This window comes from Berghia stephanieae, chromosome 3 (assembly GCF_034508935.2).
Source record: "Berghia stephanieae isolate SIO BIC M18660-M18661 chromosome 3, UCSD_Bste_1.3, whole genome shotgun sequence".
Taxonomy (NCBI): domain Eukaryota; kingdom Metazoa; phylum Mollusca; class Gastropoda; order Nudibranchia; family Aeolidiidae; genus Berghia; species Berghia stephanieae.
The window spans coordinates 107,700,222-107,712,907 of NC_088362.1; the positions used below are offsets into that span (position 1 = coordinate 107,700,222).

General features: G+C 36.9%; 1 protein-coding gene across 3 annotated transcripts in view; it reads right to left on the reverse strand.

The window, feature by feature from the left end:
* Positions 1-12,686, reverse strand: part of LOC144969117 (protein ABHD15-like) — a 334,289-nt gene that overhangs the window by 195,098 nt on the left and 126,505 nt on the right. For all 3 annotated transcript variants that reach the window (XM_078908183.1, XM_078908182.1, XM_078908181.1), the window contains 2 exons: positions 11,812-11,998; positions 2,875-3,028 (listed from right to left, as the gene is read on the reverse strand). In XM_078908183.1, the coding sequence (XP_078764309.1) occupies positions 2,875-3,028; positions 11,812-11,998 (341 nt within the window). The remainder of the gene's footprint in view (positions 1-2,874; positions 3,029-11,811; positions 11,999-12,686) is intronic.

The window sequence follows — 12,686 nt, forward strand, 5'->3', positions numbered from 1 at the left end:
CTCGCCTTTGGATCGGAAGGACAAGGGTTCGAGTCCCACTCTGAGAGGCGCATAGTCGAGTCCTTGGAAAAAAAGTATCTTTACTCACATTTTATCACCGTACTCATGTGTAAAATGAGTACCTGTCCGCTAATAGCGTCGTCTCTGTTATAAAAATAAAAATGTCGCCAAACAGCCGCCACGGCTCGTGCTTACTACTCGTACATGTTACGTGTTGCTGTTGATTTGGGACCCCGTGTAAAGGGCTGTGAGCACATTTAGAGGACATAGCGCTATATAAATGCTAAAGGTCAAATGCTCTATTGTAATTATGTTAGTATATTATCCCATACAGATAACACTCGACATCTTCAACATCTGATAGGGTTTAATCGAAGTGTACATATATACAGGTCTGACATCCAAACCCACTTATGGGCCTAGTTTAACATTGTTGTATTGGACAATATTTTTTGAGATTTCCATTACAACAATGAGCCCATAAGGAATTGGGTTATCAGACCTGCATTTAAGTGCACGTCGGGTTTAATGGAAATAATCAAGTGTTTAAACAGGATAAATAGCATGCGGTATAGAAGTATAGAAACAAAGATATTTACTATTACCTACCATCTCGGTATAGAAGTATAGAAACAAAGATATTTACTATTACCTACCATCTCGGTATAGAAGTATAGAAACAAAGATATTTACGATTACCTACCATCTCGGTATAGAAGTATAGAAACAAAGTAGTTACGATTACCTACCATCTCGTATAGAAGATAGAAACAAAGGTATTTACGATACTACCATCTCGGTATAGAAGTATAGAAACAAAGATATTTACTATTACCTACCATCTCGGTATAGAAGTATAGAAACAAAGATATTTACTATTACCTACCATCTCGGTATAGAAGTATAGAAACAAAGATATTTACGATTACCTACCATCTCGGTATAGAAGTATAGAAACAAAGATATTTACGATTACCTACCATCTCGGTATAGAAGTATAGAAACAAAGATATTTACGATTACCTACCGTATCAAAATGATATTGTGATTGTGTCAGAATACTCGAAATCGAATTTACAGTGAACAACCCCCCCCCCCCCCCCCCCCCGCCTGCCCCAAATAAAACCAAAAATAAAATAAAAACTTTAGCTTTTATCTAGCGCAACATCCAATGAACGTGCTCAAAGCACTTTGCAAGGGGTCCCCATCTAACAGCAACACTTAACATTTAGGACGAAACATGACGCCTGTTTGGCGATATTACAATTTTTGTCGACAGACACAACGCTGTTAACGATCAGATACTCGTTTTACAACTCAGAGAACGTGCGTAGAGAACCTTTTTTCCTTTACTCACAATCTCTCACTGGACTCAAGTGTAAAATAAGTACCTGGCCGATAATAGCGTTTTCTCTGTCGGAAAAAATCGTAATATCGCCTAATAGGAGTCATGTCTTGTTCTGCATGTTACGTATTCCTGTTGGTCAGGCACCCTTTGTAAAGCGCTTTGAGTACGTTTAGTGGCTATTGCTCTATATAAAATCTCAATAATTTTTACAGAGTTGAAACATTTAAATTAAAAACTGTCAAAGACAATGAGAATCAAACAAGCGACGGATGTCTTCAATCTTCAATGCTTGTATTTGCTAAAGGCCCCAAGAAGTAATTACAAAAAGGATTATGTCTGTTACTCAATCGTATTCTGTTCTTATTTGATTTTCACAAGAATTTCTTTTTACTATTGTGTGATCACAGATTTTTAAAAGCATGTTATATTTAAAATGAGTGCGATTAATGTTCATTTCACTGACACATCGGCTCATTTAACATCGGTAGCTTGTTAGAATATTTTATGTTATTTAATTTTTTTAAAATGTTAAATAAACGACAAGACCCGTGGAGAGAAGTGTCCTTATCTAGAACACGATGGGAATAATGAACTCTCAGACGCGGGGAAGAGGAAAAGATGTTGATAATTAGGTGCATGAAATTTTTTGTTAATGTTGAAATTCCAGGGTGACTCTTTTTTTTTTCTTTCCTTTTTTGGATTTGAGTCAAAAACAAAACAAAATAAAGAAACCCAATCAAAATGAAAAAAAAAACACATTTCTAACCATCATTTATCAGTTCTGATATCTTAAAATGTGACAAACCCGAGGTGCAAATATGTGCAGGTCTGATAACCGAGCGCATTTATGGGCTTGTTTTAAAATGGCTGTAATGGAGTCTATCTTGAGTTGGTTTGAGAATATTTCCATTACATCAATGGGCCCATAACAAGTTGGGTTATCAGACCTGCAATGTCGAACACCCAAGTCTCGAAAGTAGTTCTGGTTTTTAAAATATACACATTTAATACTCGTATGTTGTCGCGTATTTCATTTAAGTAAGGTGTTTAAAAACCTATTTTGATTACTATCAAGCAAAGATTTAACAGTGAATTCTCATTATTATTATTTTGAGTCTAAAAAGTTCTATGTTTGAGATTTTTGCTATATTTGCTTCTAAAGTAATCTTGTATTATTATTTAATATCCATCACAATGGATGTCGAAGCAATGATGTACAATAATCAAGGATGGCATGGGATGGGTGATGCCAGGTATGAAACGTAGACGTGGGTTGAACATTTTTGAACCCTTGCTTTTTAGAGAGACAGACATTTTCTACCACATTCTAAAAACACATTAAAATATTTGTCCAGAAAACTAGTCCTTTAAATCAAAATCAATTAAAATGATTCTCATTTTGTTAAGAAAACTCTCAACCATGGTTCGGGACTTCTAGAACGTTTTCAAGGAAGTACGGCAGTACTGAAGCATAGAACTCAAGGACAGAATTTATCGTCAACAGTCAGTAGAGAAATAGGCCTTACCGTCAATCTAGGCGTGGTCAGGTAACTATCTCCAAATCCTCTCCGGTTGAAGACTACTGGTTTCATTCCTCTCCCAACAGCCTGGCTGCAAACTGTGCTCAAGCTGACCGCACCCTCTGTCAAGGCAGGGATGACAAGCAGGATAGGAGTTCTCCTAGAATTAATGGATGAAAGTTTATAAAATTCCCGTCATTATCAATACAAGCAGGATAGGAGTTCTCCTGAGATTGATAAAAGTTTATAAAATTCATGTCATTATTAATACAAGAAGGATAAGAATTCTCCTGAGATTGATAAACGTTTATAAAATTCATGTCATTATTAAAACAAAAAAGGATAGGAGTTCTCCTGAGATTGATAAAAGTTTATAAAACCCAGTCAATTTTAATTCAAGCAGGATAGGAGTTATCCTAAAATGGATAAAAGTTTATAAATATAAGTTTATAAGTTTATATTCCTGTAATTATTAATCCAAGAAGGATAGGAATTCTCCTGAGATTGATAAAAGTTTATAGAACCCAGTTAATGTTATTACAAGCAGGATAGGAGTTCTCCTGTAATGGGTCAAAAGTTATAAAATCCAATTAGCAATACACGGGATAGGAGTTCTCCTGAATTAGATAAAGGTTTATAAAATATTGTTATAAATCCAAGCAGGATAATATTTCTCCTGTGATGAAGAAAGTTTTATAAAAGCCAATACAAGAGATAGGAGTTCCTTAATGGATAACCTTTTATAAAATCCAGTCATTATTAATACAAGAAGGACAGGAGTTCTCCTTTTAGAAAAAAAGATTTATAAAATTTCAGTCATTATTTTTTCAAAACAATTCTTGAAAAAAGCCTCGGTTCTGAAGTTTTGTTTTGTCCAATGGAGAAATTCATAGTTAAGTAGGTAATTTGTTCCTTTCCCAAGGGAAACAAAGAAGAATTAGACGAGTCAAAAGCGGAAGGAGCCTCGAACTCAATTCTTCTAACTGTTGATGAAATGCTTTTACCACATTCAGCCACATCGCTGTTATTTAATTTTTAAAAATATCATGATATTTCAACACTATAAAATGATTAAACAGAGCACGGAATTCATCTGAAATGTGAACAGATTAGCCGTAAGCAGGGGTGGATTTCATCAAAATTGATTTAATTAAATGAAGTGAATCAAAACATATAAATCGTGATATTCCTTCACCAGTAAACTGACGTACCCTGGAAAAACAGGAATTTAAAAATTTGGCCAGGAAACTCTTCCTTCAGATATCAATCGTTTCAAATGGCCTTCGTCTTGGCAAAAACTCTCAAACCTGGGACTTCGTGCGGCTATGTGGTCTTGTGGTATGACACTCGCTTTCGGATCGGAAGGTCCTGGGTTCGGGCCTCGCCACCAGTTGCGCATTGTTGAGTCCTTGGAAAATACTCTTTACTCACATTCTCTCACCGTACTCAGACGTAAAATGAGTACCTGGCCGTTAACAGCGTTGTCTCTCTCCGATAAAAATTGCAATGTCGCCTTACAGGCGTCATCTCTCGTTCTACATGTTAAGTGTTGCTGTTGGCTAGGGACCCCTTGTAAAGCGCTTTGAGCACGTTTAGTGGATATTGCGCTATATAAAAGCTCAAATTTATAATTTAAAAAAAATGTATGAACATACATTCATTGTATGAACTGTCCTAGAATAACGTTGTTTTGAGCATAACAAATAAACTCTTTTAAAGTAATAATAATATGTCTTCGTTTTCAAAACGAAATTACAAACATTACAACTTTGTATAATCGAACAATGTAAGATGTAATGTTGATAGTATTTACTTGTATCGTCACTGTGTGAACACGCCTGTGGTTATTATTACCAGATAATAATATGAATAAGACGTAACCACGGGAATAACAGACTTTGAACTTGGGAGTTAGAATGGGAGAGATCTGATATTAAGGCATTCGATCGGTTTTGTCAATAAGAAAATACCTTGATTATACGTCTAAATTGTGTTCTAATAATCATGATGAATAAGAGAAGCAGATAATGGTGATGATGATGATGATGATGGTGGTGGTGGTGGTGGTTGTGGTGGTGGTGAGGAGGGGGAATAGAAGGAGGAGGAGGAGGAGGAGGAAGAAGAAGAAGATGATGAAGAAGAAGAAGAAGAAGAAGAAGAAGAAGAAGAAGAAGAAGAAGAAGAAGAAGAAGAAGAAGTAGAAGAAGAAGAAGACGAGGATGATGATGATTATTCTGAATTTTATTCATCCCAACGGAATACTGTCTGGAGACAAAGAGTCACATTATTAGAGGAAAGATAAAAAGCCAAAAACAAAAAAATAAACAACAAGAAAGAAAAAACAAAGTCAGAAAATAAGAAAAAAATAAATAAAAACAAAAAACAATCACGCTCTTCCGCGCGGCATAATTATTAGATCAGAAACCAATATTTGAAAAGGGACAATGGCATTAGAAAGAACGAGGAAGAAATAGCAAAAAGTCGGTTTCCATTTGATTCATGTCAGTGTCTGGTGTGACTCTTTTGTTTTGATCGAATTTCACAGAGAAGAGGTTATGGCGAATTGGGTCTATTGATTTTTCACTCCTATGACTTCTGATCAAGAGTCAGATTGGATTTTCTATATCAGGATCTACTGACCCTTGACCCCTAATAGAATTAAGTCAAAGGCGGAAATATTATATGAAGGAGAAAAATGTTTGTCCCTCTTGAATTCTTGATCATTATTCATTGTCCCAGTTCTATGACACTGTAATACTCTTAGCTTTAAAAAAAAACATCAGATTTTGAAACCTAAGGCAGAACTTTTAAATGGAAATGAAACATTGAGCAATTGTTTGAAATGTAATTTTTCATTTGTAGAATATAAGCAATTTTAACGCGTTCATTGAACGGGAATGTCTATATGTTGTGTTTGATTTATTTCGAACCTCTCAGTGGCTAAACAAAAAGGCGATTGGTAAACAAATGGCCCATCTTTATTTTTATTTTTACTTTTCTAAGATTGTAAGGGATCTATTAAAGAAAGCTGACTGCATTAACATTGAAAGCCACATAAATAGAAGAAGATGTCGCTGGCAGGGACAATGGAAAAAGAAAAAAAAAGGAAGCAGGCCTGTCCTGGAATACAGCCACCCGCAAAAACAGCCGATCGCAAAAAATAGAGATGTCTGGTGGATGCCCTATGTGCCTCAATACCCGAAGAGGATTAAGTAAGTAAATATAATTGTAAGAATGATTTAATTGTAGAAAATCATGACGAGAGAGAGAGAGAGAGAGAGAGAGAGAGAGAGAGAGTGAGAGAGAGAGAGAGAGAGTGAGAGAGAGAGGAGAGAGGAGAGAGTGAGAGAGAGAGAGAGAGAAGAGAGAGAGAGAGAAGAGAGAGAGAGAGTGAGAGAGAGAGAGAGAGAGAGTGAGAGAGAGAGAGAGAGAGAGAGAGAGAGAGAGAGAGAGAGAGAGACTTTTTGACCTTTGTTGTCATATTTTTCTAGGTGTGTCCCTTGGTTTATTCATCCAAAATAATAATAATAAGAAGGATGGCGCTTGCTGGTTGATTTTGAAGGAAGAGTTTTTAACCTTTGTAGTTTGTAATTCACATTCCCTTTTAACTATGCAGGCAATTTGGCTTCAACAGTCATGGCGTCACTTCCCTCGTAATGACGCATAGTAACTTAGTAACTGGCTCTAAATTATCGGAACAATAGCGGACGTCATTATTATGGAATTTCTCCGAGGAGAAAAACATTATAAATATGATCATGTTTTGACTTTTATACATTCCGATCACATGACATATGAGAAGTTCTAGCCAGCATGAGGAATAAAAAGTACCAATTTTGCTTGTTTGTTTGTTGCTGGGCGACGTGACATCAGACTATTGAATCCAATTGCTACATATCGAACACTAATAGAAACATTCCTAACCCTACGAACTACATTCAGTAAAAGATATACCTCGACATTCAGTCATCGAATTATTTAGATTACAGGTATTTATAAAAATATAATTTCAACCAATAATGTTCAAAATACTCTTCAACAGTCGTAACGTCACTTCCTTCCTAATGACGCATGGTAACTTAGTAACACTGGCTCTTAACTATCGCAACAATGGTGGACGCCCGTATGAAATATTTCCCCGGCGAGCATAAAAGCGTATCCAGAGGGAAAAAACCCATAAATTTGATCATGTTTTGACTTTTACACATTCTGATCACAAGGCATATGAAAAGTTCTAGCCATCATGAAGAGTAAAAAGTAATGATTTTCTTTGTTTAGAACCAAGATGGCCGCCGTTGCCGGGCGGCGTGACATCAGACTACTGAATCCAATTATCAATTTTCAATGGGGATGATCTGTATTACCTTTCCATGTGCTCAAGGTCATTGGTCACATTGCAAAGTGTGCTCAAAATGACCCACATAGTGAAATATGTTCACAGTTTGAGAAATATCAAACGTCACAATTGGTCATTTTGCTCAGCATGACTCACAGGTTAGTTTATAACGTTCATAAACACAACAGCCTGTTTACATTGATTGTGGGAAATGTCCAATCGTTATACAGCAACAAATCATGTGATCGATGACTTGGTTAGACGACAATATGAATATAGATCACTCCCATTGTCAAGAACGCCTCGAATTTCAATTCTACTCGTACACGTAAAGTCAATATCTTTTGAGTTCAGTAGGAGGTAGATCCGCCCCTGGTTCTATCACAAATTGTATTGATTTTCATGGAAAGGATGTAACATTTGATAATCTCCTGAGGAATGTTACTCCATTCGACATTACTAAAATATTTTCATTAGTTTTCGAGATCTTGTCTCGAACTCAGGGTTGAACCGTAGCCATCGTTAACTTATAGCCTGATACTGACCAAAAAATGACGTCAAAATGCCAGTCTTTGGCCACAAAAGAAAAATCGTGAGTTGTATTCAATAGTTCAACCAATGGGACCACTTGTTTCCATGAGCTCTACTAAAGACAACTCACTAGGCGGTGCAAAAACCAAATAATGACGTCAAAAGCCAGTCTTTTTGGGTTTCACAGTTAGGGCACGGCCGTACTGAGACAGGTTTTCCGCTGCTGGTTTACCTGCTGGTACCAGTTTTGAAAATAGTCTTAAATTTGATTTGTAACTGTCCGGAGTCAACGCTTGTTATCAGCAATTTGTTGCTGGCAACAAGCGCAGGTAATTTACCAGAACGTCTGGACAATTGTTTTCCTGCTCCCAGCCGCTGGTTTTGTCCTCTGGCACTATTGGGTCATGAAGATTACCCCAGTTTTTTATAAGACGGTGTTCAATTTTCGTCAATATATATTGAAAAGTGTCAATTGACATTCTTGTGTATTCGTGAAATCGAGAAGGATATTTTTTAACTCACAAAAAAGATGGTGGTATTCACCAAAGTGCCGTCTTTCTCTATTTATGCGGTGGACAGGATCATGTTTCAGAGACTTCTTAACAGAATTTAACAACAAAGAACTGTCCAGAAGCATAAATTCATCTTCAGAAGACATCGTGCTCTCTAGGTTCAATCTAAACGATATAAAATTCTACACATGTGTGAGATTTTTTTTGGCCAGCACAACTGTGGCCACGTGTCTGTTGTGCCTGCTTAGCAAGTTACCGGCGACTTGTGGCGGGAAAATCAGCAACAAGTTACCCGATGCACTGCGGCCGCACACTTAGACTATGACTTAACGATGGCAACGGTTGAACCGTCGTCTTCCTTATTTCTCGCCTGACACTGACCAAAAGAATAATGTCAAAGTGCAAGGGGACAACCGCTAAAACAAATTAGTGAACAGTGATTTGTATTCAATAGATAGTGTGCGCTTGGCTAAGAAGCTCACAACATTGCCATCCGGAAGTATAACGGACCACCACACAAAACTGTGTGTAACCTTGAAAATTTTTAGTCTGGTTAATACAGTTGGGTGAGAATTACTCATATACGCGGATGGCAAAATGCGATAACAAAGACCTGAGTGACACCAACTGCATACTATCTTTAGATAGAAAGAAGTTGACGTTACTCGGGTTTTTGTTCTCGTTTTTTGCCATCCTTGTTTATGAGTAATTCTCACTAAACTTTATCAATCAGACTTTAAACGTTCAAGGTTACACATAGTTTTGTGTGTTGGTCCATTTTCAGATGACAATATTATGAGTTTCTTAGCCAAGCGCACAGCATCTATAACTCGCTATTCATTCTTTTTTGGTGATCGTAGCCTTGTCAATGACGTAATATTTAGGGAAGTGTCAGGTTATAAATTTATCGAGGGCTACGGTCCAACGGTCCAACGGTCTCCTATTAGCTCAATGAAGTCGGGAGACTTGGAGATGTCAAGGGAGGACCCCGAAGTTTTGTTCCTCACCAATATGTCTGAAAGTGTCAATTCTGCAAGTGCCAAAGAAAAGAAATGTTTCATTTTCGGCATCTGTTTTACTATGACACTAGGAACGATTGAAAACTATGGGTCACAATTTTATTTTTTAAAAGGTGTATTCAATCCGTAAAGCACATCTTCTATTTGCAACGCTACGGGTTTTTCCCAACGTCGCCTGTTGATTTTTTTTGCCATAGTATTATTAACGATTTTAGCTACAAAAGTCAGACAAGTCCATAGGAAAAGGATCAAAAAACAAAAATATAGATGAGACAACAACAAGCAAGCATCTATTTTGAATGCAAAATGATTGCAAGACGTCTGTCTTTTTTGTCTTTTAAAAAAAAAAATTGATTGGCACATATCTGAATCAGACAATTTTATTGTTGATGTGATTGTTGTAGAACTGGGCTGGGGAGAGTTGGGGAGGAAGAAGAGTTGGAAACAAAGGTCATCTATTTTTGCATTCTATTCTGGAGATTTTAGGTTTCTTCTCGAAAACAAAAGAAGTTGAAACCACTAGTCTGTCAAAGACCGGAAACATCTTTCTGTCTGGATAAAAGTTGGTGTGAATCTTTTCTGATATTTGTTTTCAAGTTTCTCTGCACTTTTTGTGATTCCACAAGTTGTCCAATACTTGAATACCTAGTTTATAACTGTCACTTGTGGCTGTTTATATGGTAGATGTGTCATTGTTTTGACGGCAAAATTGTAAAAATCAAAACAAACCTCTCATTTACAAAGACAAATCAATGACATCGTACAACGTGGCCCATCATTTCATTCTAGTATTATTTCAAGATAAGGTGGATGCAAACTTTGACTTTTAAATCAAAATAATCAGAAATACAAAATTTTAGTTTCTTACAGACTCTAACCGTTCTTCTCTATAAAATATACAAAAGTTAACAGAAAAGTCATGTCTTTTCTTTGCCACTAATGAATATTTGGGGAGAAATAACTCTATTACCAACTTAATTGTTTTAATTATTATACTACTGTATTGTGGAAATTAACATTGATCAAGACGAATCTTTTGAGTCATAAACGATCGGAATCCGTCCAGTAATAAAGTCTGAAAGTGCGCGCAAATGAATCTAGCAACATGGTGGCCAGATGGCGATTCCTAACGTCAAATGACCCGTCACAATACTCTAGCAGATTTTATAAATAATCATTTGATTCAATGGATGATATGATTACCCTAAATTTTTTTTAAAGGTTTGCAAGTTGCCCGTATATCAATCTGTAAAAAAATAGTTTTATATTTAAAAAAAAAGATTTGCCAGTAATTCTGTGCCCTTTGGCAAAAATGTAATATGGGCTGTACGGGACAATTATTATGACCGCTATCCTTATCGGGTTTTTTCCCCAACAGTATAGACCGATCGATTCAATTTCAGCACCTATATAATCCCCCCCACCCTCCCCACTTATAAACCACATTGAGACTGTCGGTCAGCGCGTTTAGTGGATGTTGCTCTGTATAAAAATGAGCTTTCAAACATGAGCTTTTAAATAGCGCAATATCCACTAAATGGACTCAAAGCGCTTTACAAGGGGTCCTTGGCCAACAGCAACATTTAACATTTAGGACGGGACATGACGCCTGTTAGGCGATGTTACCATTTTTACTGACAGAGACAACCCTGTTAACGGCCAGGTACTCATCTTACATCTGAGTACGGTGAGCGAATGTGAGTAAAGAGCCTTCTCCAAGGGCTCAACTATGCGCCAAGCGAGGCTCGAACCCAGGACCTTCCGATCCGAAAGCGAGTGTCATACCACAAGACCACATAGCCGCTATGCAATGCATTAAATTATTAGAAAAACCTTAATTTGATATCGGTTGTTATGACGGAATCCATAATTTGCTACCTTTAACTTTGAATTTAAATCAGAAATTTTAATCCACATACCTTCTAACTTTGATAGCGGTGTGATGATCCAATTTAAAAATTAATTTGTTAGATACATCATACCTTCATAAACTTTTTAATGCGGTGTGATGACCCAATCCAATAATTTCACATCCACATACCTTCTAACTTTGATATGCGGTGTGATGACCCAATCCAATAATTTCACATCCACATACCTTCTAACTTTGATATGCGGTGTGATGACCCAATCCAATAATTTCACATCCACATACCTTCTAACTTTGATATGCGGTGTGATGACCCAATCCAATAATTTCACATCCACATACCTTCTAACTTTGATATGCGGTGTGATGACCCAATCCAATAATTTAATCCACATACCTTCTAACTTTGATATGCGGTGTGATGACCCAATCCAATAATTTAATCCACATACCTTCTAACTTTGATATGCGTGTGATGACCCAATCCAATAATTTAGATCCACATACCTTCTAACTTTGATAGCGGTGTGATGACCCAATCCAATAATTTCACATCCACATACCTTCTAACTTTGATATGCGGTGTGATGACCCAATCCAATAATTTCAATCCACATACTTCTAACTTTGATATGCGGTGTGATGACCCAATCCAATAATTTCACATCCACATACCTTCTAACTTTGATATGCGGTGTGATGACCCAATCCAAGGCCACAACAGCTTTGTCCACCATTTGTAGATACTCTCGTTCAAACGTCACATCCTGTTTGGGGAGGATGATGGGTAGACAGGTCTGAACGTGATTGCACCGGAACCAGAAACTGGGCTTAAAGATTCGATCCTTCATTTTACATTTAGCTGAAATGGTAAGAAGAAAAAAAAAGACTTGAAAGAAACAGTATAAAGAATCGAATTCCTATTATGGCTTAAAGTAATTTGCAACTTCTTTCATCCACTGTATTCTATTTCATTTTTAATTAAACATGAAGCAGAGAGAGAGAGAGAGAGAGAGAGAGAGAGAGAGAGAGAGAGAGAGAGGAATGAGGGAAATTAAGGAGAGAGAGAGAGAGAGATAAAAAGAGACAGAAGAGAGAAAGAGAGAGATTATGGAGAGAGAAGGGGAGGGGGATAAAAAAAGACCGAAGAGAGAGAGAGAGATTTTTTTGTTTTTTGTTTTTGAGGGTTTTACGGCGCTTGCCACACATTAAGATTATATCTGCGCCAGTAAAAAGGAAGAAAATGGGATAGTAAAAAGTTCTAGAATTATAATTAAAGCACCCAAGAAAAGGTAAGACAAAGGGGAATTTGTTCTAAGAGAGAGAGAGAGAGAGAGAGAGAGAGAGAGAGAGAGTGTGTGTGTGTGTGTGTGTGTGTGTATGAGAGTGTGTGTGCGCGTGTATATATGCAAAAGTGACATCATACCAGTAAACTTTGACAATGATCTGGATGGAACATCATAACCGGTTTCATAACCGTCATAACAACACACAATTCCGATCCCCATCAAACCGTTTTACTCTCAGGCACGAGATAAACTCCATTGAGA